This window comes from Python bivittatus, unplaced genomic scaffold (genome assembly GCF_059951505.1).
Source record: "Python bivittatus isolate LINGU-HERP-01145 unplaced genomic scaffold, Pbiv_v1 ctg000610_np1212, whole genome shotgun sequence".
In the NCBI taxonomy this organism is placed as follows: domain Eukaryota; kingdom Metazoa; phylum Chordata; class Lepidosauria; order Squamata; family Pythonidae; genus Python; species Python bivittatus.
Genome location: NW_028277088.1, coordinates 17,829,829 through 17,857,483, shown reverse-complemented (window position 1 = coordinate 17,857,483; position 27,655 = coordinate 17,829,829). Strand labels below are relative to the sequence as shown.

Sequence of the window (27,655 nt, the reverse complement as noted above, 5' to 3'; positions counted from 1 at the left end):
CCATCTACATTTTGGTCTGAGTTGTAAAAATCTAATCATAGAAGGAATATTTTTGCCTGAGTTTTACATAAGCTGTAACACACTGAGAGTTGAGCTGATATGCGCACACCACTTCCTTTTAGTTAGCACACCACTTGTCTTTGCTACACTGAGCTTCCACATTCCATGGTTTTGGTGGTCCAAGGCAGCTATCTGCTGTCACCATCACAGCAGATGTTTTTCTAACATCTGGGCTCCCAGTAGCTGTGGCAAAACTCAAAATATGGCCTTAATCCTGGACTGTCCCCTGTGAAGGGACTGGAAAACTTTTGAAGTCAGTGGTCAGCATCTTCTGCATCCAGGGTAGTTAAATGCCCTTCCAGAATGGTGGGAAGGGCATTTAAAGTGTAAGTAATCTAGGGAAAGTGATTTTGAACAAGTATCTCTTCATCTATCAAATGCTGAAAACCTAGAATAAGCTTTCAGATTAATTGTCTGTGAGTATTTCTCTCTTTTGGACCTTTCCTCTTCCCTTTTTTCCAATAAGGTCCCAATGTTCATTTAAGTATTATTTGTCTGCCCATCTTAACCAGTTGCGATGCTCCATAATTTTATGTAGCCCTGAATGTTCAGTGATAACTGAAGTAAAGGGCATCCATTCATGAATACACCAGACCAAATTACATCAGTTCCTTGTGATGGAATATGTGCATCAATTTTAAACATCAGGTTTGTTTGTTTATTATGCTTGCTTGTGCAGTCCCTACTCCACTGAGTTCATGAGAATGTATTCGTCCCACGCTCTTCATCTGCTTTGTATTCACCTTAAATTAAGTCCTTAATTTAGGGAGTACTGCTTAGCTTCTCCTTTGTGGTGCAAAGTTGGAGAATTTTGGCAAAATGCGTTGAGCGTCATCTTCAGGACGATTGCTTCTACTATTAAATTCTGCAGATGTCCTAACTTTTAACACAGTTGTCCCAAAAGAATAACAGCAGATGACTCCAACAGTCTCTTCTGCAGTGATAGATCTCGGTTAAATAAAAAACCCACCTTGGTGATGGAAAACCAAATGGCAAGTATTCTCTTCCTTCTCAGTTTCCCACCAGGAGCATGGGAAAAATGCACTAATAACGATCTACCTAAAGAAGCGGTTGTGGGTCTTAGCAAGGCAATGGCTGAGCAGGAAAAAGCGAGACAAATGGCCGATTAATACTAAAAGGCCACGGAGAGTAATTTGGACAGGACATAATCTTAGACTAGATTTATTCAGTCTTTTTTTCCGATTCGTAGTGGCACTTCCCTTCAAGTTCAGATAGATCAGACAGAGTCCAGCCAGAACTGGGGCTCCCTTCCCTCCTCCTCCTCCTCCTCCCCCCCCCTCCCCCCCCCCCACCGGCCACATAAGAAGCGAGGGTGGCGGGCATTTGCGCAGGGCGGAACCGAGATTGAGGGAGTAGAAGAGCCTGGAGATAGGTTGGCTACACCAACCGCGCCAAGGGTTGCTTCGTGACACTCCAAGGGCCTGTGCCGGCTGCAGATCCCTCCAGCGCACAATGGATGGGCACCTGCGAACTGTACCAACGCGTTGGGCCGTCTGCCTCTAGAAAGAAACGCTGGCAGGTAGGAGAAAGTCAGCGAAGGGGACGCAAGAGGAGAGAGCGTGCTCCGCTCCCGCTCCCCCTCCAGGAACAGCCTAGGTGTATATTCCCCCTCCCACTCTCCCTTAGCCATGGGGGGTCCTCCACTGAGCCCTGATTGGCTGGCGATGTTGGTTAATGGCACGCGCCTGCGGTTGTACTTATAAGAATCCTCGCGTGCCGGCCCTCAGTTCCTCTAAGTCTGCAGCCTCCCTCGGGAAGCGAGAACGCGCGCAAACACCGGGAAAAGAGCAGCAGCAAGTCGCAGCGCCGCGGGAGCCAAAGGCGGGGGGGAAGCGGCGGAGAAGGCAGCGACTCGCCCACAACTGGCCTCCCCTCACGCCTCCTCCGAACCACGTTTCTGCGGGTCCGGCATGGAGTCGGTACTACTGGAGCACTTCCCGGCCGGGCTGGATTCCTTGTCTTCAGAATCTTACTTCGACGACGAGGAATTCTTCACCGACCAGTCGTCCCGGGACCCTCTGGAAGGCGACGAACTCCTGGAGGCCGAGGTGGGCTTCCTGGCCCCGCCGTTCCACGAGTGTTACCGCGGCGACGCGGCTGGCGGTGGCGCGGGACCCGAGGGCGCGCCCGAGGGCGCTCTGTGCTGCGAAGCGGCTCCGGGTAGCTTCTCGGTATCCTTCTCCTCGCCGTCGTCGGCCAGTTTCGCCTACGAGTGCTGCGGACTGGCGGCCTCGCCCAGGGGCAGCCTCAAGGCTTTGAGCGCCGCGGCGGCGGCGGCGGCGGCGGCAGCAGCGCGGCGGCGGCGGCGGGTGCGCTCCGAGGCGGAGCTGCAGCAACTGAGGCAGGCGGCCAACGTGCGCGAGCGGCGGCGGATGCAGTCCATCAACGACGCCTTCGAGGGGCTGCGCTCTCATATCCCCACGCTGCCCTACGAGAAGCGCCTCTCCAAGGTGGACACGCTGCGCCTGGCCATCGGCTACATCAACTTCCTCAGCGAGCTGGTCCAGTCCGACCTGCCGCTGCGCAGCGCGGGCAGCCAGAGCCCTTGCCAGCCCAAGAAGGTCATCATCTGCCACCGGGGCACAAGTAAGTGCAGGGTGAGCCTCCCGTCCCAGTCAAGCGCGCTCCGAAGAAAAAGAGGGAGGGAGGCTCCTCGGCCAGTGGCCTCGCTGCGGCTGTGGAAACCCTCCAGACGGCCGTCCTCAAGCGCCCCCCCCCCCATTCACTCGGCTCCCCCGAGCGGTGAGAGCGCGCCGCAGCCTGAAACCTCGCCTTGAAACTCACTGACTTGGCGCACAAAATAGGTATCCACCAACATCCCAGTCGCGCTGGGATCGGGACTCTGTCCCTTGGCGGCGGCAGCGGCTGCCGCCTACGCGGATACGCACGAGCGGACACTGAAACTCTCACCCTCCAGTTTCCTGGCAAGTGAAGTATCCTTGCACCGACCCCAAAGCGATCCTTACACGGGGGTAAACACTAAGAGGGTAGACTCATTCGAGGTGCAGTTTAAATTCTAAGATGCCAAGTACAGTATTCATCCGTGGGTCTGTAGATTCTTCACAACCAAATCGCTGCAGCACTGTCAGAAGATCGTTCTTGAGGCCCAGCAATACACCATACTTTACATTAAGGTCCGCATGCAGTTAAAAGAAATTGGGGTTCAAATTAGGATGCTCCCTAGATAGCCTCTGCAGAAGCCCTCACCCGTTGGGAAAAGGTCACTATTGTGCTACCTCTGCTTACTCCAACCTGGTGCCTTCCAGATTTTGGTTCCCCAAATTTCCAGGCAGGGTGGCTGCAATAGAGGTTAAAGTCCAACACATCTGAAGGGCAGCCAGGAAAGAATGCTATTCTTTGGCTATGGGGAGAGGCTGCTTTTGCCCAAATGTCATGCTGGGATAATGCAGATATTAAATTCCTTACAAAAATTGATAGATTATCCAACAGCTAGATGAAGTGGGGAGTGAGCTTAACGCTACTCAGATGCCACAGTCAGTTGAGTACCTGCTACTCCCCTGAGCTGTAACAGGTGTGACAGAAAATGGGATGTCTTGGTTATGAGTGCTTATTCCTCTCTGGGTATGGTGAGAATATTCAGTCTGTTTCTTTCCCCCCTTCCTTTGTTTCTCTTCCTCCCAGGATCACCTTCTCCAAGTGACCCAGATTATGGACTTCCTCCTCTCGCTGGGCATTCACTCTCTTGGACTGATGAAAAACAACTCAAGGAACAAAACATTATTAGAACTGCTAAAGTCTGGACTCCTGAAGACCCTAGGAAGTTAAACAGCAAATCATCTGTAAACAACATTGAAAATGAGCCCCCATTTGATTTCATATCATAACATGAGAACATTATTAGACTATCAATGTCAATCTTTTTGCCATATGCAGCTTTACTTGTGGAGTTCTTGGTGCTCTCTAAGCTTAGTTGTTTGCTTGCAGGCATTTCATTATCCAACTAGGTAACATCATCAGTGTGAACCTAGTTGGGTGATGAAACAACTGCAAGTGAACAGCTAAAATCCAAGAACTCCACAGTTCAAACCTGAGCTACATATACATCTTTTATTGGAACAGTTTTACTTAAAATACATATTTTCACAGGTACTTTACAATACAAAAAAAGTATTCTAATGGCAATCAACTTTTTATTTATCTATTTATTATTTACAGCTGGGGGAATGGAACTATCCTTTTCTGAATGTATAACTTATATAATTTATCCTAATTTTAAAATATGCAATACTTTTAGATTCATCCACCAGCACCTTTTGGCAAAAATTATTTGTTAGAAAAGAAAATGCTTCCCAGGAAATGTGAACATAATTTATTATCACTTGTTGAATATGCTAATTATATTAAATATTAATAAATTTTGATTAAAATGAATTTATTTGGAGGAGGATCTGTTCTCAAGTAGAACTTTAAATTCGATTAAATTGTTCATAAAATATTGGAGGCTTCTACAAATCCAGGAGAAGATGTCTTGATGCAGGATTCAGCTATGAACTTATAACTGTGTGTTTAATAAGTCTGTTATTTAAAGACCATTCCTCTTATTGGTTCTGTGCTGCAAAATCTTAATCCTGTATTACTGAATGGAGGAGCCCAGTACCTTCCAGATACACTGGGATTATAGTTCCTAGAATCCCCAGTTAAGTTAACTGGGAAATATGGAACTTTTAATCACATATCCATGAAGCAGCTGGCTGGGGAGAGACTGGACTGCTTTTCAGGATTGTAACTTTCCTTGGAAATTCTTACCTGAGAAGATCCTGTAGTTTCATTTGATTTAAAGTTGCAGGATTGGGAAGTGTTTTAAAAGCTGGCAACTACATTGAAATAATGGCTTTATGTGTTCCAATAAGTTTTTGACTTCAAAAAGAAGTTACGGGTGGGAGAAAGTTGGGTGACCTCTCAGTGGACGAGGCTGCAATCCAGGTTCACTGGTTCACTACAAGGATATTTCTCTGTGTGAGAAAGTTTGTTTCCTTATTGTGGCAATCCATTTTACTATTTTCATTAATGTTGCTTAGCCGTCATTTCTAATGGATTTGTAAATTCACTGGACGCTTAGGATGAGAACTATCTCATGGACCTCTTATCAATATCTAGCATTTGTCTGAGCTCAGAAGCTGAGCAGGATCTGTCTTGGTTAATACTTGGAAGAAGACCAAAGATAAGCACTATGGTGTGATAATGCAACAAGTTTATTAGAAGAGGGGTGAACTCACCCTCACTGAATGACTTCAGGCAGACATTGGAAAGCTATGTGTTGAGGATTGCCTATTTATGGATTTCTAGCAGGTAGCAAAAGATTAAGCTACATCAACTTGGTTATCTTTAAGTTTTCTGCAATTATCTCTCAGAAGCATGTGATATTTACATCCCATGCTTTAAAGGGGTAGGTAACCGGGAACTAGAGGTTTCTCCAAAAGTACATGAGGCTGTGAAGAAGTCAAATCTGCAGAGTGGTGCCAGCACTATTTCTCCTGTGACAAATCTGATGAGAATGTGTCCTTTTTTATTATCTAGGGTTTCCACTTATTTATTTTGGACAATATGATATCTATGGTCCCTTTTAATCTTTACAGTCTATGAATTTATTGTTTTTTAAGAGTTAGTTTTGTTATTGCATTAGAGATGATTCTGTATATCCACATGTGTTCGTGGGAAGGAGGAGAGAGAAATGCCATGCTTTTCTAAGAATTTCATAAGACAGGCTTCAAAAGTCTCTGTTCATTAAGGTTTTATGAACCAGACAGGTAAAAATAAGGTTACTCCTATTTCTAAAAGTGTATTTAATTGCAAACAGCAGCAGCAACCACAACAATCGCACCGCCAAGACTTTCAGAAGCAAGTGGAAAACTGGCTGCTGTACTGCTGGGGCCTGACTCCCTGGGACCAGACTCAGCCTTACTGGGTAATAAGTGCACCAGACAGCTGTTTGTTCAATTCACTGCAAGCTTCAGTTACCAGTGTATAAATTAGTTGCAAAGGCAGTCTACCTTAGAACATTGTTAGTGAGATGAGCGGCTGTCCTAAAGGCACAGGAAAAATTTAACAACATACAAAAACATTTTTCCAGTACAGGTAGTCCTAACTTATCTGCAATGTTTCCCACCCCAAACTCCACCATAGTGCTTGCATGTAGTGTGATGTATGGGGGAATTGTAGGAGGGCAGCTCTTCTGGAAAGTAATCCTGGAATGGAGAGATACAGTCCGAGGAGTAACTCCTCGGGGGCACAGGATGAGGCCCTGTTGTGACCCCCACCCCCCACCCCACGAAAACGGGGCATCCGCGTCTGAGACCAGGACCCTGCGCTGAGTGAAATCCTGGCTTGCCAAAGGGATCGATCTAGCCAGGAGGCTGAACTGAGCCGCTGCACAGCGGGGTTCACCGGGGTCGGAGGTGTGTCGCTGGAGCCAGCCCCACACCCCGCCGCGAGGACCGCGGAGGCGGTGGGGACTTCTGGCTGCCCTGGGGCTGCTCCAGTCGCTTCTGCTCCCGCGGCTGGCCAAGGCCGCAGGTGCGGATTTTCCCATGTTAGACGCCAGGGACCGGCAGGGGAAGCCCAGCTGCCCAGTCCAGGTCTGGTGTGCCTGATCCGGCGCAGTTCGCGCTGCTGCGACCGGGGGAGGGGAGAGTGAGGCGGATGGGAACCGCGGTCTGTCCTCGGAGCCCTCAAACGGCTAATGACCCCTCGCTACGCCGGCACTTTCGGGAAGCAACAGGAACGCCTCGCCCGCTCGGGCAGGCTAATTGCATTAACCTAGATAGGCTGGCAAACGGGCCCAAGTCTCCCGTCTGGCACCGTCCCTTCCAAGGGCAATTAGCCAGACTTCGTTTCCCTCGCCCTCCACTGGGAACCTCGGGCGGCGGGCAGAGGAGGAGGGCCACCCCCGCCCGCTCCTCTCCCCCAGGCAAAGGGGCAGGGGAAATCCACCGGCAATGTAATTAAATTGTCCGGAGCCGCGAAGAGAAAGCGGGAGGGGAAAGCGGAGGGTTGAAGAGCCCAGCTACAATTCGACGGTCCGGTATTAGGACCTCATTAAACACAGAAAGGCTGCTTGGCACAAACGCTTCCAGGAGGCATGTAATCTCATTACGCTCATTAGAAAGTCAAATGGTCGCCGGACTCCAGCGCGGTGAGACGAAGCGGCGGAAGGGCCCGTCGCTTTTGCCGGGCGCGCGCGCGCGCGCTTGGGGTGTTTGCAGGGACCGTGGCGTTGCACAGTCCAAACACTACAGCATTGTTGCGGGACGCCCTCTCTTCGGACGCCTCGCTTGCGGTGTGGGGAGGTGCGCGCGCGTGAAGGCGTGCGCGCGTTTTATCATTCAGGGAGGGCCCCGGCACATCCTTTAGTCCAGCGCAGATCAAGCGGAAGAGCCGGGCTGCTCGAGGGAAAAGACAGGGTCTCTCTCATGTGACTCTTCTGGTTTGACTTGGCAAGTCCCTTTAAAAAGCGATCTTCAAAGAAACTCCCAAGTCCTTTGGCGCTATTCGTCAGCTCTTCACTCGAGTTGCGGTAATTTTTTTTTTTTAAAGGGCAGAAAAGTAATTTAAAAAGTGTGTGTGTGTGTACTTCCACACACATATACGTAAGTGCGTGGACGCACACGTATAATCCGCAAGCAAAGTGAGATCCAGCTGTCTCCCAAGACCTGAGCCTTAATGCTATTTAAGGCAGGCACGGGGATTGCCAAACAAAAACAAAACACCAAACACAACAAAACCCTCCCAAGAAACGAAGTAGCAACAGCCGTGTGTGTGTGTGTGGAATATTGTTTGGCACTGGAAGGAACCAGCGTGTGGGCTTGCATGACTGACAGCTATTCAAACCTTTGAAATCAGCCTTCTCTCTACTCTCCTTCTCCCCCCATCCAAAAAAATAATCAAGAGCAACAATAACGAGATTCATAGATAAGCCCCTCCCCTTGGGTTAGCGCGTTTGCATTCAAATAAATTATGCATTCCCCCCCCCCCCCCCCAGCCTGATCGGAAGTCAACAGCGCGTATTGCTTGGGTGGGGGGCGGCGGGAAGGGCGGCAGAGCGAAGTAAACCAGTTTTTTCTATCTATAAAATAACTCAGTAGTTGAAGATTTTGAAGAACGTTACAGTGATCTGGTGGAAAAACACTCAGGAACTTCAGGGCGGCAAAAGTTGTTTTCTCCAGAAAGTTTATTAGTAACGTTGGAATTGAGCGATGAGCTTGAAAAGAGCAACATGCAGTTTTGACTAAGATCTAAACCGTTCTGCAATGTTCAGGTTGGAAAAGACTTCCGTTCATTCATTAGACCAGCGCTTCTCAACCTTGGCAACTTTAAGATGCGTGGACTTCAACTCCCAGAATTCCCCAGCCAGCATGTCCACACATCTTAAAGTTGCCAAGGTTGGGAAACTCTGCATGAGACACTATCGGATGAAAGTTAGTTGCTCTGTGCTGGATTCCCCAAAGGATTGTCCACGCCTCTCCTCAATGTGGGAAGATGTCGCTCCAAAGTCTTACGCTTACGAGAGGGAGAACGAGATTACTGCTGCAGCAGCCAATAATTCAAGAATTGCTAAGATCCTAAACTTTTTCTACTTCTTTTAATCAGACTATCCTGCCCTTGAAATCAATGGCATTTGTGATGCTCCTTAACTTCCACCGAAGGAACTCCTGGGTTGGACAAAACCAGGTCCAGAAATCCCATTAAAACCTCAAGGCATCAATCTCTTTCCGCCTCAAGTGCAGGAAAAGTATGGGAAAGGAATCTACTTTCCCTGAAAAGCACAGGCAGGGCGGGGCGAAACAGAAGCTGCCCCTGACGGAGACTGAGAACTTGCCCCTTTGGGATTCCCAGGCTTTCTAATCTGCCAATATTAGGATTAAAGCCTGTGTAATATATGGGGTGTGAAACCTCGGCTAGGCATGAACTCATCCCATTTTCATTAAGGTCTCTTTTGCGGTGGCATCGAGGACCAGCTGCCAGGATGAACAAACACCAGTTGAGTGTCCCTGCTAAATCTCCTCTCACCCCCCCTCTCTTTTTTGTCTCCCCCCCCCCCCGAAGCCTGTGGGAATGGACGCATGCTCATTCCACAACAAATTGCATTTTCTAGATCTGGAAGCATCGGGAGGCAATGATTCCCACGACGGGATGTGAGGTCTGGCCAACAGGTGCTCGGATTTGGCTGACGGAGATAGGAGGACTCTGGGATGGGAAAAGGCATTGCTGCCAGCAGAATAAGGCTACCCGGGTGCCTCTTGCTTTTTACATGGCGTGGAAGCCGGAGACAATCAAAATGATATCTTTATTGCTAGGTTCATGTCCTGGGCTATAACATATCAATCCCTGTCGAGTTTCTCTCGGATGCACCTGGTATTTCAAACTTGTTCTTTTTGTGTTTCTGGGTGCTGGACTGCAGCTGCCTAAAACAAGCAGAGAGATTGAGAGAGGCCCTTACAATGTCTCCAAGACGTGTTGGCATGGTTTGCTTGTCTTTAATGTACCATTAAGCATTGTCTTGACACAATATGGGAACTGTAAAGCATGACATGTGTTATAATAAAACACATTTTCAATGATACACTTGCAGTAGGAGCTGAGATGCAAGCAAACAAACAGGCCTGAGTCTCGTTTTTTTGTTTTGGGTTTTTTTGTTTTTGTCTCCCTTTGCTAAGCCTTCAACTGGCAATTAAACTTAAGACCACTACTTTCCCCCTCTCCTATCAGCCAATTAAATTTTATGTCTTCTAATTTTTCACACAGAAAAGAAGTCTCCATGCTGGCCTCTAAAGACATTGATTTTCTTGCTATCACCTGGCGTTCAGACCTTAGTTCCATTTATCAAGAAGGGGAACGTCAAGCGTTGCATAAAGTGACTCTGTTACCATAAGGCTCTCACCATCCTGGCCCATTGTTTTCCCTTGTTAATAACTCATTACCAGGATTTAACAAATCCACCATTACATATGTTTTGTGTCTCCATATTTTGATCCGTACGATTAAGCAGATGTTACGATTGAAAATTGAAAAGTCCAAGGCTACTCTCGGCTGAAAGAACGAGGGCAGCCTCAAACAACAAGCTAACAATGAGATTCAGAAGATCTTCAGAAAAACATTTACGACCAATAAACAGACTCCAACCTGCTCCATTTCAACCATTGTGTGCCTGGGGAGAATAATTAAGTTTAATAGGGAATAGGTCTGCGGGGTTTTCAATGCCAAGATCACAGGTGCGGGGTGGCACGCTGAATGATTCGCCTGATTTTTGCCAAGCTCAAGGGCCCTTCTCTGGGACTTGCGAGCAGGGAGAAAACATTGTCATTTCTTTTAATTCACAGCATTACTTTTAAGGCGAACAAAGGGGAGGAGGGAGGGGGGCGAGGGGCCGGCGCGGCGAGTGAGGCGCGCGCGGCTGCACTAAAGAGCCGCCTTCTGAGCCGAGCGCGCCGCCAGCCTATTGCGCAGGGGCCTTCCTGGGTCTCCTAAAAACTTCGCTCCTCGTCCCCCCCCCCCAGCCGCCCCCCGGTCTCAGTTCGTCACCAGCACGAGCAGAGCGACCCCCGAAGGCCCCAACCAGATTCCGTGGTGCTTTGAGTCTGACTCTCGAGTACTAGGCGCCTTTCTGGGCAGCTTGGCCAAACTCTCCTCACACTCTGAGGCGAGCGGCTGGGAGGATCCCCGGCTGGAGACGCACATGCGTCCTGCTTCTCCCCTAAAGGCTTGGGGCCCGGGGGAGTCGGCAAGAAGCCGGCTCGCGAGGCCCCGGGAGGGGGAGGACCCCCTGCCGGAACTTTAACTTCCCTCTTCTTGCTCCTGAAGGTCTGGTCTGCCAGAAAGAGGCCGCCAAGAAACCGTCTCCACCTGCCCAGGCACCATTGCGCATGGAGGTCTCCAAGAGGGGCCCCGTTATCGCGGGCCGGCCTGAGGCCTGAGCGCGAAGGGCAGGGGTGACTCAGTAGCTGCGGACAGCCGGAGGGGGCGGCAAAGGGGTGAACACTGTCTCCATGTCGGAACCGCTTCTCAGGCGGCTGACAGAGGGAGAAGAACTGGATCTTCCTGACAGAAATCATCTCGTCGGCGCTCGCCAACAGCCCCTGCCAGGGTTGTCCCACGGTCGCTTAGGTTAGAGATACCCAGGAAGATGGTGGCTTTCTTTTGACCTCAGCCCAGATTCCGAAGTCCCGGAAAGCTCTCCGAGCCTCCGGGCTCATTCGCTGTTCTGGCCACCCCCCAGATTCCTCTTGCCTTCCCGCGCACCTGCTCTGACTGAAGCAACTTGTTGCGCTGAGCGCCTGTCACGATGCCAGAGGTCTGTTCTCCCTCTCAGAGTCTTCCTAAAGCAGGCCGACCTTGCCGCCTCGCGCCAAAGACACAAATCAACCCACCTCTTCTGGGGAACAGCCTTCGAGAGGTTTTCCCCTCTGTCTTAAGGCAAACGGGTGACTCTTGCCATGCCCGGTGCCCCCCGTCACTGCGGGCCTTGGCTACTTCTCTAGGCTTCTGCCCAACCCATTAGCCCGAGGAGAGCGAACGGGAGCAAGAAGCTCCTGGTTAGGCCGGGAAGGAGGGCGAGAGGAGCCGAAGCAGCGCCCCTCTCCTGCACTCCCGAACGCGCCCCCGCCCCTGCGCACGCCCAGCCACCCTTCTGCCCTCGCAGTCCTTCCTCGCTTGCTAAGGTTGGCGCACGCTGCAGCGATCAGTCGGGGCATCGTCAGGTTATTAAATTATTTCCCAATCAGCACGGTTCTTTCTAGCAGGCTTGAGTCATTCTCATTTCTGAAGTTTGTGGCGTGTTCTCAGGGAGGGAGAGAAGGGGGGAAAGAGAGGAGGAGAAATGGTGCCCTTTGTGGCGCTTAGCGAGGACGACCACAGGTAAAGCGCCCAGCCACCGGCGAAGAAATGGAGGACCAGCTTTGCCTGGGGAGCGAGCGTGGCTCCCTTGTACTTCCCTTGAGCTTCGGCTGAAGGACACTTCCGTTAGCAACAGCCCGTTTCCACGTTGGTGCAAACTATTTGAGACTTTGTCAAAGTTTGTTTTGTGGAAGGCAGCTCCTTTAGCTAGGAGCTCAATGGGCACCCACCAGAAGCGTAGAAAGTGCCCCCCTTCCTTCCCAGCTCTTTTCAGGAAAAACGTGAATAGTTGTTGTCAAAGTGGACAAGGCTGAAAAAAAAGGGGTCCAAAAAGAAAAGGGGGAAAAAAAGCCTTGAAAAGTCTTGGAAATGGGTAGGTTTTGCAGGTGTAGAATGAAGTTAATAACCATGCACAGTGTGCGCTCCCCCAGTGCGGAGAGTGTGACAGGGACAGCTGGCTCCGTTTTCCCTGTGAAAACCCCCCCTTGGTGGACCATACACAACGACAGTGACCTTTCTGCAGGGGAACCAGAGCCGACCCTTTGACTGAATTAGTCACAAAGACGTCTTGCTATGACTTTTGTTCCTCGCCAAAGCCAAGAAATATTGCGTTAAATATGAGGAGGATTGTCCCCAGCTTTCTCGTGCTCCTGCAGGAAATATGGCCAGCCTGATTTAAGGGGGCTCGTTTCTCTTCGCCGAGGCCTCCCTCTCCCCCCCCGCCCTTCCACCCCAAGACCTGGGGATGTGGAGGCGCACTTTTTACAGCGTGCCTCCTTCCAAAGAGGAGCGTTGACTCTGGGTGTAACAGCGGCGAATTTATCAATCTTTTCAGAATCTGACAATACTTGGAAATACATCATTGTCACTGGGGTGGTTTGATAGATTAGCTGGAGGCGCCGAGCCTTTCCAAGGTCAAGTTGAAGATTCTCATTCGGTGTTTAACTGAAGTTTGTTACAGGGCCAAACAATGGCTGCCTGTTAACTTGCCCGTTGTTCTGGAGAGGAATCCCCTTAAACGCTTTTTTTACTGGTATCTCTTTGGGGCAAGGAGAAGTGCAATTTTCCTATTCCGGTTTTCTTCTCCCTTTATGCTTTTCCATAAGAGTAGATGATAATTAAGCCAAATGTAAAAATCGAGAAACATTCGTGGGGACTAGGGTGCACTTTTGTCCTTCTGCAAGGTGCCCACTTTTTTGCTTTCGTTTCTCAATGCAGTCAGTGGTTTTCTCTCCTGCATGTTTTAATTCTTTCTCTTTTTTCACCAGTTGGAATCCCAAAGGCTTATTTGTGGCAGGACAGCAGCGGATAGAAACTGTTGCCAAAGACTTCCTTTTTTAAGTAGCCTTGAACCTGTTGTCAAAGGACTCTTTGAACTTCCCTTTGCTGTGCTAAATATTTTCTTTTGCCTCTTTACAGACGTCTGCGCTAGTCTGGGTTGCACCCGCCGTTTCCTCTCTCTTTCGCTCTGAGATGATTGATATTTGTTATTCAGCCCAACTTTTATTTACCTTGCAAAAAATGTTCGAGGGTTCCGATGTGATAAATTGCAGATATGCAAATCACATTGAATGGACTTGTAAGTGTGTCTCGCTAGAGCTGAATGAGGCCTTGCAAGCCGGTCTGTGCGCGCTCAGGACCCCCGGGAGCTGATCAAAGCACCCATTCTCTTTCATCCCCGGTATTCTCTTCCAAACTATTTCGATACAATATGTTTCCATGATGCTTGGGACACAGGACTCATTACAACCTAGCTAGTTTTGCCGACCTCTTTGTTCAGAGGCAGAAAGTTAAAGAGAAAAAAAAAAGGGAAAGGAGGGGGAGGGAGAGAGAGAGACTCTGCTAGTTGCCAGCTTTCTGAAATGCTAAAGCATGCATCATTTTTCACTGGATCTCTTCTTCATATCTTCAAAAGAGAAACTATGAAGCCAGCTTGGCTTTTCTAGCATTAATTACACTGCTGTCCAGGCATTTCTCTGCAGGGTGGGTTTTTTGTTTTTGCAAGATAACTTCTTATTTTTCTTAACTATGAATGCATTTTTATCAATATGGGGGAAATGAGAATGAATGTTTCCTATTTCTATTGTTCACTTTCTTATTTAAACATTGGGGGTGTAGAAATCTGTAACCCAATATAACAGTACAGAATTTCAAAAATAAACACCACACACACACACATTACACCAAACTTAATTCCAAAATTAGTTTAAAGCAGATTAGCTAATATTAATTTTAGAAGCAGAACTGGGATGAAACTGAAAAAACTTAGCTAAAAATTGCAGCAATTCCAAGCCACCCCTCCCCCAAATTTGTTGCAGCGCTCAAGCCTCCTCCAGTAGAGTAGAACAGAAATGTCAGTAAGGAAGTTTTGGTCCATAGATGCAATTTTGTTCTTGATAGGGTGGTAAGGCAAAAGATAATTTGCAAATATGGGACCAACATGGCAAAACTCAAACACTCCAGATAAATTTTCAGTTCAACTGACACCTGTTCAACCATAATCTTTTCAATGGGTGAATTCAGCATAAAAGGCTGCAAAGATCCCATCAGTTACTGACTGGCAACAAAGAGATATAGAAAACTCTAGCTCTCTGTGGCCATCTAATGGTTGCCTGGATTTCTGCAGCCCTGATGTGATAACCCTAAGCGAAGGTGACTGGTGATTAACACAGGAGTGAGTGGGACTTCCAAATGAATCAACTGAACCTAGATGTGATTAAAGAGAGTCTGAAAAGCAGAAAGACCACCTAGACTGGAGTCTTTGCAGCTTGATGTTGTAGGTTCTCACAACTGGCAGTTCACATTACATTTGAGAAATGAGGAAGCAGAGAAAGAGAAGAGGCTGTAGGTAAGAAGGGAAAGTCTGAATTCCCTTCCCTGGCTCATTCTTTCACTTAGATTGCCAGTTGTTTGAATGAGGACCTAGAAGCCTTGGATTTAATGCTGAGCAAAGTCAGAATCTAGGTGTGCTTTGATGGCCCTGCAGCGGAACAACCACATGTTTGGGCAGCTTTGCTGCTGGTGCCTCTCAAAGGAAACCCATCAGCTCTATTTCTCTGATAGGAACTGCGACGAGCGAGCGCATTTGTTTCTGGGTTGATTTGTTGATGGAAAATGGCTGGCAGCCAGTTCTGGGAAAGATTCCAGCCCTGACTCCGATTAACCCTCTCTGGTGAAACTCTGCTGGAAACCAACTCACCAGCCATTGCCATTAATCTACTTACTAATTAAGCCAATTCATTTCTAAAGGAGGAAAAATGCCTTTCTTTGGCCCAAGTAATGGGAGGAAATTTGAAAGAAGCGCCAAACTGTGTAACTGTAATTCAGGCAGGGGATTGCTAAAACAAGCTTGTTGATATATAGCAGGAGATTGAAACCAAGTTTCTAGGGCAACAATCCTTTGGAAACGCCTCTGGCACACAGAGTAAAAGGAGCTGAGCTGAAGCCTGAAGAATGGTAGGGGCTTGCAGTGGGCCATTGTGTGAAGAGGGTGTGGGGGAAACTCCGTCACCCCCCAACTGAGTTTCTGCTCATTTCACTCCTGCATCTTGTCTGGTTGCCATCAGCTTCATTCTAATTGGGCACTCACAAAGAATTTGGAGCTTCAAGCCCAAACAAGACAAACATTTTGTGACCTTGGTGGAACTGGGCTATGCGTGTAAAATCAATGACCAATCAATGCCCAAGAGGCAGTCACTTGTCCAAGGAACTGTACCTCTGTTTTGCTCAGCAACTCTTACCCTTCTTCTTTCACTTGCATAACTGTGTTTGTAGGTATGTAGTTACAGCTCAGAATCAAGAGGCATTCTTGGACTTCACCACTTTGCAAGCTTCAGAGCACAAGCAGTCTTTACATTGGAAAGAAATGACCAGCCAAACCACCCCACAATTTAAAAAGCTTTGGGTGGAGGTTAAATACTAAAACCTAAACCAGCTTTCCCCAAGCTGGTGCCCTAGGGATATGCTGGGAAGGGAATATAACTCCCAGAATATTCAGTCATCACACCCAATTGCCAAGATCTCCAGCTGGAAATTCTGGAAGCTTAAATCCCAACCCATCTAAAGAGCGACAGGTTGGTGAAATCTGACCGACAAGCTTAAAATAAATTAGAAAGTCAATATCAGCTGTCCTTTGCAAGGATTGCTAAAGCAAGACAAAAGGCATCAGAAAACAAACCCTGACTGGGTTCACCTGACACATTAATCAAAATGAAGCCCCATTATGCTTTAGTATATTGCCTGAATCTGCCGCAGATTACGTAGCAAAGTGTGGAGTAATACAGTGTGTGAATCTAAGCCCTACGTGGTAAAAAAAAAAAAAAAAATAGGCCAGGAGCAATACTGTGTGAACATGCTGAATCTCGGACCATCTCAACATCATGTCTTAGGCCAACATATCTTGATGGGTAACTAAATGTGTGTATTTAAAACAGACTGGACAAAACTCTTTTATCTGAAAAGTTCCCCAGTTTGCCCTATTTTAGAGTCATCAAAACTATTTAAATAAAAGGTCATTTTATTTTGATAGTAGAATGATGGATTGACAGAGAGCAGGTTAGATTTTACATCCCACAAAATCTGCATTCAGAGAATTCAAGCTCAGTTTAAGAACTAAATCTTTATTGTGTTTTAATGGTAAGATGTTGCAGAACAATGGTTTAGAGAGATATGGCCCTGAGCTTCTTTATTTAAGGCCCTTTGTTGTTTAAATCAGGAAAAACACTCCAGAGCCCCTCAACAGAAGCAAAGGAAGTGCTCCAGAAATATCTTGATCCACTTCAACCATTGTGACACTTGGGCAGGAAATGCCCAGGCACTCTCAGGAGCAGTGGCTTCCCATTTGGCCAATTTGCTTTGAGTTCCTTCTAGGCATTAGTAGCAAAACGGAAAGCGTTCAACCTTTTTAATGCAGACAAATGTTCCAGATATGGCAGTGGTCTCCAGCCCACATCAGTGTACAGGAGGCATAAGAGGTGAAGACAGACTCTTTGATTCTTCAAGCTGTTTCCCATCTGCGAAAGAAAGAAAGAGAGAGAGAGAGAGAAAGAATTGAATCTGTACTCTACCCAGATCTGTTTGGTGGGAAGCATGGTAAATACGGTATCCTGGCTTGGTCATTGGGCTAATGGATTACAGAAGGGTAGAGAACAATATTTCCATAGAAACATTTGTGGCTGTAGCAAGTTATGCAAACCTAACCTGTGTAATGAAGTTATGTTTCAATATATCATGTGGACCAGAAAATTGGGTTATGTCATGAAAATACAGACTATGTTTGCAGGCTTTGGTTTTAGTTTAATGTTTTTAATGTTTTTATGAATCCAGCCAATAAAGTTTTAAGCCATGCTTTATGGCTACTTTCATTGATTATGGCTAACATTAAACAGTGGGTAAATAAATCATGGCTTTGTGTCACAGTAAAAGAAATCATACATAGGGGTTGGAGCCACATGATCCACTATTACAAAGAATTATCTCTTCCTGATCAAAATCTAACTGCTGCATTAAATTTAGTGGGCCAATGTATGAACAAGAGACTACTTTATTAAATTCCCAAGGAGGACAACTCTGGTCAAGTAGATTTAGTCCACCCAACGTTTGCCACCATAATAGCATTTGGGGTGCAAAAGAGTCTCTTTTATTTTGAAAAGAGGGTAGCATCTACTAGATGCTATTTTCACTTTTATGCAACATGTCTTGTCCATAAGCGAAGACTGTGAAGATTCCTGGGATGGAAAAAGTCCCCCTCATCAGCATACTCCATGGCCCATTGATGGTCTACTCTAGTATAGCCATGGTACAATCTGTCTGTTCTTAGAGAATAGTTTCTTTACTATTTCTAAACATTTGAGTACTGTATCAGTTTGGTTTGAATTTTATGCTACTTTAATTAAAAACAGGCTGCAATTCCATACACATTCATGAGGAAATTTATTTGAGATTGTTAAAAATGGATTGCACATCTGTAGCACATTTGCTATGTTTACATGACACATGGAAATAAAAATGACTCCATGACATTTTAGCCTAATGTGTGGGGTAAACCCAGCATGAACATGGCTCAGTATGTTGTGTAAACTCAGAAAACTGGGTTAACTGAGTAAACCATGTTTAAGTTAATCACAATATATTGTGTAACCACAGCCCAACGACTTGTAGCGATAGGCCAAAACATTTGCAGGTACATGTAAATTTAGCAATTAAGGGAATGGGTTCATATGCTGCATTAAACCATAGTTTATCATTCTTTTTTTAAAAAGTCACAATTAGTTGATTCACAACTATGATAAGCCATAGTTATAGATTATAAAACCTGGGATTGCAAACTGTGCTAAACTAAAAACAAACAATTCTCATAATGACTTAGTACAACATGTAAACTTTATTACTAAGAAAGAAGGTTTCTCTGAGTGCCATTATTTTGACCAGTGAATGCAAATAATTTAGAAAGAAGGAGAGATGACTTCACTGGATGACTAGTAATAAAGAACGAGTCAGGATTTATGTTAATTCTAAAACTAATTTGGCAGTAAAGCACACACACACACACATTTACTGCTCGGACCTGCAGTGGCTCCCTGTAAATATGTCATGGGTATCATCTGTATTAGATTTTTTATCTCACCTTTATTATTTTTATAAATAACTCAAGGCGGCAAACATACCTAATACTCCTTTCCCCACAACAACAACCCTGTGAAGTGGGTTGGGCTGAGAGAGAGTACCTGACCCAAAGTCACCAGCCAGCTTTCATGCCTAAGGCAGGGCTAGAGCTCACAATCTCCTGCTTTCTAGCTTGGAGCCTTAACCACTAGACCAAACTGGCCCTTTTTTGCAAGATCATGCACAATTTCTTGCAAAGCCTAGGATCAAACCAGCAGTCTTCAGATCTACAGTAACATTCTCCAAGATGAGCTACAGTACTTTGGCTTTTCTCATTGGAGAAAAGTTTTTCTCATTGGAGGTTTGAAACTCATTAATAGACCACCCTTCTTATACTTACTAAACTACTGGCAGAAAGGCAAATACAACTACCTTGAATCTTGAGTTAGCACTACTTCTCTAATGCAAGGTTTATTAATGCTTTTAATGGCTTTTAAGCATGCAGTAATTTCCCTGGTAGTGTAGTTCTATTCTGAAAACATTGTGTGTTATGTTACCCTAAAGTGGGGGGGGGGGGGGCACAAAGGGAGGAAGGTAGATAGACTTGTCCCAAATTTAGCCAGTGAAATGTATTGCCAAGTATAAGTATGAATCTAGGGATTTCTACAAAATCTAGCACTTTCATCCATCATATCCATCATAGCTCTTACCCTGAAATACAGTTCCTTGTATTGAACAACATTTAAGAGATGGGGAGAAGATGGGGGTTAAGTAAAAGAATCCGTAAGAGATGGTATAGCTGAGCGGCTAAAAAATGTTGGTTGCAATCTTATATCCAGTTTCCTGACAATAAATCCACTTGAGTTCAGTGGGGCTTACTTTAGAATAGGCATATATAAGATTGCATCAAATGTGTGTACTCCTTTACACATTGATCTGGAAGTCTCCCTGGGCTATAGAACTCCTGAATAGACACACATAAGATTGCGATATAATTGTGAATAAAGATCATGTGTAATAGAAGAAACTTAGGTATGGTAGACTGCCAACCTGGCATTAAACTCTTTAACTTAGTGGGTCTTTCCACGCATGCAATGTGTTCAGAAGTGCTACAACTTCCATAGGCGCAAGGATTTTTTAAGGCAGTCCTTAAAAAGAGTAACAGTCAGAAGGGGGTTTCAATAACAGACTGCTTGATGTAGAACACAGTGAAGTTAGGGAGGTTGTATTTTACTAACAGGGTTCTGGTACTGCTAAGAGTTTTGTGAAAGGCAGAAGTTCGGCAGGTGCAGCTTTCCCCCTCAATGCACCTCCTGGCTGGGAAAAATTGCACTTGTTGAACTTCTGCCAGATGCAGCTGTTCAAAGCACAGAAACTGTCAGGACAAAAAAGGTGGCATCTCCATTGTGGATCCCTATTAGCTGAAAATCCTCAGGCAGAGGGGAATGCCGCCAAAGAGGCTCTGATGCTCTCCTTTCATACGCAGCATTCATTTACATGTGAGTTTCTATTCCAGCTGCTGTGCAAACTTCTTATTGTTCACCCACATGTTGCTGTTTGTGTGGAAAGTGACGTCTTGAGGCTTAGCAGTTAATCAGGTGACGTCACCAACGCAGCCGTTAGTGAAATACTGCTGTCCTGTTCAGGACCCTCCCAAGTTTGGGAAGCAGGTGCCCAGACATCTGTGAGGGAATCCCTATAAATAACTACCCTCAATTTCCATTGCAAGTGGTGACAGCATTCTTTGGCAGGCAAAGGAGAGAGTCAGCCCAGGGTCCTGTTCAAAGGTCCATGCAAATCTATTTAGATATCGCTTGTCCCTTTCTAAGTGGAACATTAATCCTTTGGTCTGAACATTTTAGAATACACACCCACTTGAAAATAAAGTGAGAAATATGTGTATGTATGTATGTGTATATTCACATATACATGTATATATTCTCACTTTATTTTCAAGTGGGTGTGTATTCTAATATTTATACACACACACACACACACACACATGTACATACATACACCCACACGACAGGCCAGCACTCAAATGCAAAAATGTCAATGTATTTCAACTGAAATTTACAAATGTAAAATTATTCAGATAGAGGCCTCCAATGCAAGGTATTATTTTTATGTTGTCTGAATATTTTAAACAACTTTTTTGCACAAAAAAATATTTGGGAAAGAATAGGGAGGGGATGGTGACTGAAAAAAGAAAAAAAATCCTAATTGCAACAAATTACCATTTGCAAATACTATGAAATTAAGCAGAAATTAATTTAAATATTTATTTTATATAAACTCTAGATAAGAAAGCATGAGCTTTATGTTGATCTGAAGACGTAACTAGCACAGAGACAATTATCATTAAAAAAAAAATAATGTTCAAACAAGGATTTTGCAAAAGCAGCATAAAGATTGAGATCCCAGATGTTTGGATGTCAAAATGAAATAGAGCATGACCACAAGGGGATAAGAGTTAACACAATGAAAAAAGTTACTTTCTTTTCTACAAGCCTCTCTCAGGTTTCATAGTAAAAATTGGATGCAAATATCCTAAACAGACTAATGACATTTCACAGGTAATGCAATTTAGAAAGAAACACTTCCATGTTTTCTTTTCCAACAATGTGCATTTTTGTAAACTGCTATAAATTGCAATTCAAAAGCACTGATCTTCCCATCCCCAATCATTTTTTATACTGATCAAATGAATGCAGATACTCCCATTTGGGAGGGGCAACATGACATTTCACTTGGCAGTTCTAAACGGGTCACAGACCTTTCACAGACCCTAAGGCAGTGGGAGGGAGCGCTTTACGAAACCGTGTAACCAAATCAAACCAATGGTTACCCCCTTTCAATTCCACTGGAATGGCTTGCACAATGCTTATTCACATAGCAGCAGAGAAACTGAAAGGATGGTCATCCAATGGAAATGTCTTTTCCTTTGTTTGATCTTAACAGAGCTCCAAAATACTAGAAAACAATTACATCTGGGAACGACAAAACCGCAAGCAAACCCTGTACACATCTTTGAAAAGGTGGGTACATTAGCAAGTGTGGTGAGCTTCAATGCTTAAAAACAGCTACGCAGGCAATATGGAATTGAATATGGACATTTATGGGAGATGTTGCTTTGTTTGAAGCCATGGACACAAAGACACAACATGGCTGCCCTGGAGATGACCTATTGCTTTCAAGTTGCTTGAGCACATCAGAATTTCCATTGTTAAGGTTGATTAATTGAAACTGATAAGTTACCATGAATAAAGATTGTTTTTCTGTTTAATGTGGTGGGCCTGATTTGGTAAATGCTTCATTCATGTAGCCTTGCAGTGCAGCATATGGGCAAGATTCATTCAGTATCACAAACATACACAATTTATTATGCTTGTATGGTCACAGCCAAAAGGCCTTTCTAGTTTAATGTCAAAGTCTGAATGAAAAATTCCATTTAAAGTGTCACTAATAATGTTGCATGTGAGTTTTGTCTTTTGGTCTGGCTCTTTAGTTTCAAATTCAAAAATTGTACATTAAAAAGTTAAATTCAAGAAAGAAATAGATGAGAGAGGTAAGGAGACATCGGCTTTCTTTCAAAACAGACAAGCAATTTATCTGAAATGTTTGTAGACACCTATGACAAAGGCACATGTTATGGTCTGGTGCCACCCTATGTCACACACTGCTGATAAAGTTATCACCATAATGTTTCAATAAGATACTGTCACCCCAGTTCTAAGGATCTGACATTCCTATGTCTTTCTGCTGAAAAAAAAAGACAAGTTTACATAATAAATGTGCTCTTTTAGAAAGAGAAAATCAGAAACTAAAGCTCTATAAATTATTTTATTGCAACAGTACTGTCATGACAGGCCAGAAGTTGTATACTCTTTGAAATTCAGCTGATTTAATTAGATCCTTTAACAATTAAAAGGTGTTTGACGTTTAAAAATAAACTAACAGCCAATGGCTGTGTCACTGATACAAAATTAAATTAAATTAAATTAAATTAAATTAAATTAAATTAAATTAAAATTGGCTTAGGCTTACATTTCTTGCAGGACCTTTAGCCACTTGGGATATACATTTGTAACAATAACAAGAAGTATAATTGTTATTCTTATGACCTTAGAAAAACTTTTCTCAATGTTTATGGACTCATTGCTGGAAGTGTTTCCTTATCAAATGTTGAATTGATATGAACAGCAATGAAGAAAGCAAGGTTGGGGCTCTGGGTTGGCTTGCATCCTTTTGTGACCCCCAAAATCCCCCAAAGTGGGTGAGGCCAAAAACGTGGAATTTTTTGTTTTGTTTTTGCATTTTTTAGATTTAAGAAGGTTTAAATGCTTCTCACAGTGGCCAGCCAGATAGCTCTGAGATGTTCACAAGCAGGAGATAGAGACTCTGGCCATTGTTCTTTTACAATTTGAATTTGGAGCCACTCTTCTTCCAACCCAGAAATATAATTCAGTCCTCAAGGCTAATAGACCCTGAGTGACCTGTCCTCCATAAAGAACTATTAAAGTCTTCCAGGTAAGTGGACATCATTCAGTTCAGTGGTAATAAATTCCACAAATTAATTATGCACTGTGTGAAGATTAACTTTCTTTTGCCTGTTCTAAATCTCCTTCCCACTGGCTGATTCCTGGTTCTTTTGCTTTGAGAAAAGGAGGAAAACTTTGTTATGTCTATTTCTTCCATGACCTGCTTGATTTGATATACCTTGACCATGTTCCCCTTGGTCCTCTTTTCTAAACTAAAAAAATCCTGTATGTTTTAATCTCTTCTTCTAAGGAAGGTACTTAAGATTCTTAGTTGTTTTGTTTGCCTTCTTCTTCCCTTTTTCAGCTCTATTATGCCCTTTTTCAAGCATGCAATCAGAAATATACATGGCATTCCAGATGCAGAAAATATTATATATTTGTATGTAGGTATTATAATGTTGACAAAATTATTCTCAATTCCTTTCCTAATGATCCCTAGCATGGAATTTCCCTCTCTATAACTGCTGCCCACTGATTCAACATCTTCATTGAGTTATCCTCTCTCACCCAAGATCTTTTTCCTTTAGCTACAGTTTAGATCTCATAACTTTAGAGGTGAAGTTAGGGGGTTGTTTTGCACTTATTTAAACTGAACAGCTTATAGTCAATATAATTCGCGAACAAGTAGCACCAGACCCAGATCCCTGAGGGATTTCTTATCTCCCTCAACTGAAAAAAAAGTGTATTTATTCCTACTTTTTGTTTTCTGTTTTTGAAACAACACTCCAGCCCATTATCAAATTTTGAAGCAAAAGCATCAAAACCTAAGAGCCTCACTTGCTCAGATCACATGCCTATTAAATCCAGCATCCTGTTTCAGAAAGTTGGAACTTCTTTACCTGGGCAGAAAAAGCAGAAGGTAATATCCCTTTCTCACTGTGGCTCCAAAGCAACTGATATTCAGGGTGATTGTGTTTTCTTCGATCAAAGAAGCAGTATATACGTGACAAATGAATTGTAGGTTCATAGTCTCATCTTCCATGATTGGAAGATAAACCAGTCCTCTCTTGGCCATTTTAGCAGGGGATTATGGATCTGAAATTCAACAATCTGAAGGGTACTGAGTTGAGGAAGACTGATCTAAACAATATTAGTTGATAATTCACAATTATTATAGTTCATAAATCAAGCCAACTTGTTCTCTTGGTTGCAATGGGAAAGTGTTATGATAACTTATGATGAATTTTCCATAGGTAATCCCAAGTCTTTAAAGTATTTAATTATGACAAGATCATAGGTTAATTTTCCCTACAATTTTGAAATTTTTATTTTGATTAAACTGTTCACTGACCTGAACAGAAGATCAAATATTACATGACATAATGACAGACCTAAATTTAATGCTTCAAAGAGATTACAATAAAGAATGAGATACAGATTTTAAATTTATGTTAAAAAATTGTCCCAACTTACCCTGGCTTTTAAATCTGATCTTCCTCTTAACTTGCTTGGGCTGACAAAGTCATTTGAAATAGAAACAAACAAATGCAATCTATCAGAACAATTTGAGCTGCTTCTGTGCATCAGATAGTTCTGTTTACGCTTTCTCTTTTTGACAAACTATGCAAAGAGTTGGTATTCCTTGGCAGTTTTATCTGAGGGATTCGTGTCTTTCTTACTCATTAAGACTGTCTCTAAAGATAACAAAGAGCAAATAATGCCTGGCTACCAGACTGTGAGAAAAGTCTTCTTGAGTCTGTAAAAGTAAACATGGGATTTTCTTTTCACATAGTAGAAGGTTTGGATGCTGTCTACTATCTACTTTATCACTGATTGAGAAGAGATAATAAAGCCCCCCCAAAGAAAGACAGAAAACGATGATCAGCCAGTTGATCTTGCCTGAGTAGCTACTATACTATACATAGTTGTAGCTACTATGCATAGTTGTAGACTAAGCACATTGATCAAAATGACAGTTGGCACATGTTGTGTTAAACCATTATTTTAAAACCATGATTGATTCAATAAACCATAGTTGGTTGGGTTCACAACACTTTAAATCATAACAACGATTTGTAAGCCACATTAGCTGGTTCATACAACATATTAAATCAAAACTAATCAACTGACATTATGGCTTAGCTTACTGTATGAACCGACATATGCCTTACTCTAAGTAAATATGAAGAGGAGATGGGTCATATAGCTTCCTGATCAAGCATATGCTTGGCATTTAGAAGGTACCAGATTAATCTCCTGATCTCTCTAGTTAAAAGCATCAGATGATGTAAAAGTGTCCTACTGCTACTTAGAGCAGATAATAGTGGGTCAGATGGGTAAAAGTTTTTAATTTTATTAATAGCTGCTTCACGTATTCCTAATGGGACTTTTTTTTTTTTTATCCGCACTCAATCATTACCGATTCTGCGGTGACTGCCTGGACGTGTCCCTGCAGTTTTCAAGGCAAGGTGTTTTGGAAGTGGTTTGCCATTGCCTCCTTCCTAGAGCAGAGCCCAGCTGGTGAGCGCAGGAAGCGGGGTTTCCGTTGCTTCGCACCTTTTTCGGGCATGCACGGTTTCCGCGCTACTGGCAACTGCTCCCATCTCCTTTTGAAGTAAATATTCATATGAGTTGCCTATTACAATACAGCCCATGTGGCCCAAATACTTTATTCTGTCTGATTTTTCCTGGGCTCAGAAGCTAAGCGGGGTCAGATTTAATTAGTACTTGGAAGGGAGACCAAGGTTTATAAGCCAAGACTAAGGACATGCCATCTGATTTAGGGACTGCAGTATTTTTAGTAATACAAAGCTATAGGAATTTCATCGATAAGAATGTCTTCAGATAGCAAAATAACTTTGCTGGGATTAAGTATTTTACACTTGGCTTAGAGCAGGGAAGAATATATTGATTGCTGTTCTGCTTTATAGAATGTCTTAGCTGATCCTGCTTAGTGAAGAGCAGACAGCAGCAATCTGGATTCGAAGGGCAAGATGTAGTCTGAGCGTGTGTGGGCACACAGGCAGGACCTGTTAGGACAGTGTTGTCCAAACTTGGCCACTTTAAGATGAGTGGACTGCAATTCTCAGAATTCCCCAGCCAGCCATGCTGGCTGGGGAATTCTGGGAGTTGAAGTCCACTCATCTTCAAGTGGCCAAGTTTGGACAACACTTTTAGGAACACCTTAAAGCAGCTACCACGCAAGCCTAGGAGAAGATGTGTCTGGTTAAAGGTGTTCCTGACAGGTGTCATGTGTATGTGCCCACTTATGTTCTGAATCCTATTTTGCCTTTTGAATCTGAATTGTTGCACTGTCCTAGTAACAAAGACATGACATTTATTAAACTTTTGGAAGTTCACAAACATGATTAGCTGGTAGCACAATCTGTGCCAAATGTTCACTGCTGGCAGCCCTTGCTGTGGTATCTACTCAGAAATAGGCTAATATGTCTACAGTAAAACTTATTTCCCCTCCCTCAACATGGAGAGGATTGCAACCTTAATTATTTTACACACACACACACACACACACACACACTGGCAGAGTATTACTTTGTAGCCAGATTTGTGTACTATAAACAGAGCACAGAAAAGTGTCTTGAAAAATAAAGTTTATCTGCTTCTGATGGTATCTGAAATAAACCACAGAATTCTGGGCATTTTTTTAGCTAAGGCATCTACATTATAATCAGCAAGAAAGTAAACAGAAAACGATGAAGTTTACAAGTTATCAGGACAACTTATGCCACATGTAATTAGAAGACATTACTTACCACCTTCAAAAGCACTGGGAATTGAATGTGTAAATGGGCTGTTAGCATCGTTCTGGTCTTCTTCAATATCTATCTCAGTAGTTATCTCCGGCTGAAATTAAATATTTTGTTATTAAAAAGTCTTGTACAATTAACTTATATGGAATGTTAATAGAATCTGTGCATATATATTGTTGATTAATATGGTAACCTTAATACATATTACAAAATTTGAGGATTTATAAAGTGTAGAAATTTTGAATAAAGTAAATGTATTAGCGGAACAGAGAAAATACACTTCTAGAAACTGTAACTTAATATATATTTTAAACATCCTGACCAAGTTAATTCATCATGAACAAAGCCATAATGTGGTTTGTTTGGCTTAGTGTGTTGGGTGAATCCAGCCATTAAGATGTGCAAAACAGGATTTATTACCCAGTCAATTGCAGCTTGTTTAATGAACCACAATTAAACAACCCATGGCTTAGGACACTGAGTGAATCCAGTCATTTATAAATAAGTGATGCTAACACAAAGCAGGAGTACTCAGCCTTTTAGGACTGTTAGGCAAAACTGGAATTTTGAGACCACATTACAGGTATTTTTCCAAACTGGAGGTTGAAGAGAGGCTTGCTAATTCTTAAAATGGATGTCAATGGGAGCATCACCATTTACAAAGCACTGATTTAACAGAATGCTATTTCCCTTTCTAGTACTTGCTTTCAGAGGACACTGTGAATGCCTGGAATGTTCCTTAGAGCAGCCATGTAGATAGGGAGCCTCAACTTGAATAAAATTCAGCAGCAGCAGAAAACACAGCTAAACAGATCTAAACAGATCTGCTGGAATCTAAGGCTGGGTTGGCAGTTGAGTTCCCCAGGCTTA

The 27,655-nt window shown here is 43.9% G+C and overlaps 2 protein-coding genes across 5 annotated transcripts in view; one reads left to right on the top strand and one right to left on the bottom strand.

The window, feature by feature from the left end:
• The first annotated feature begins 1,825 nt into the window (after positions 1-1,825).
• On the top strand, positions 1,826-4,473 carry PTF1A (pancreas associated transcription factor 1a). Of its 2 annotated transcripts, none has more exons than XM_088150252.1 (2): positions 1,826-2,667; positions 3,724-4,473. In XM_088150252.1, exons 1-2 carry the CDS (start codon positions 1,992-1,994, stop codon positions 3,924-3,926), a joined length of 879 nt encoding a protein of 292 aa, XP_088006378.1. In that variant the 5' UTR covers positions 1,826-1,991; the 3' UTR covers positions 3,927-4,473. The 2 variants fall into 2 exon arrangements, with proteins under 2 accessions (XP_088006378.1, XP_088006379.1); XM_088150253.1 differs by having other exon boundaries at positions 1,826-2,678.
• Positions 4,474-16,486: 12,013 nt separating this feature from the next.
• CUNH10orf67 (chromosome unknown C10orf67 homolog) overlaps positions 16,487-27,655 on the bottom strand; it is a 73,151-nt gene continuing 61,982 nt past the window's right edge. For 2 of the 3 annotated variants that reach the window (XM_088150366.1, XM_088150368.1), the window contains 2 exons: positions 26,789-26,879; positions 16,487-16,943 (listed from right to left, as the gene is read on the bottom strand). In XM_088150366.1, the coding sequence (XP_088006492.1) occupies positions 16,882-16,943; positions 26,789-26,879 (153 nt within the window). In that variant the 3' untranslated portion in view covers positions 16,487-16,881. Of the gene's footprint in view, positions 16,944-24,488; positions 24,529-26,788; positions 26,880-27,655 lie in introns of all 3 variants that reach the window. The other variant, XM_088150367.1, reaches the window with a different exon arrangement.

What these genes read in the sequence shown, in the direction of transcription:
- PTF1A (XM_088150252.1), top strand. Translation starts at nt 1,992, where the DNA reads ATGGAGTCGGTACTACTGGAGCACTTCCCGGCCGGGCTGGATTCCTTG. An exon ending in CATCTGCCACCGGGGCACAA is followed by an intron (nt 2,668 to 3,723) that starts GTAAGTGCAGGG and finishes TCTTCCTCCCAG; the next exon opens with GATCACCTTCTCCAAGTGAC.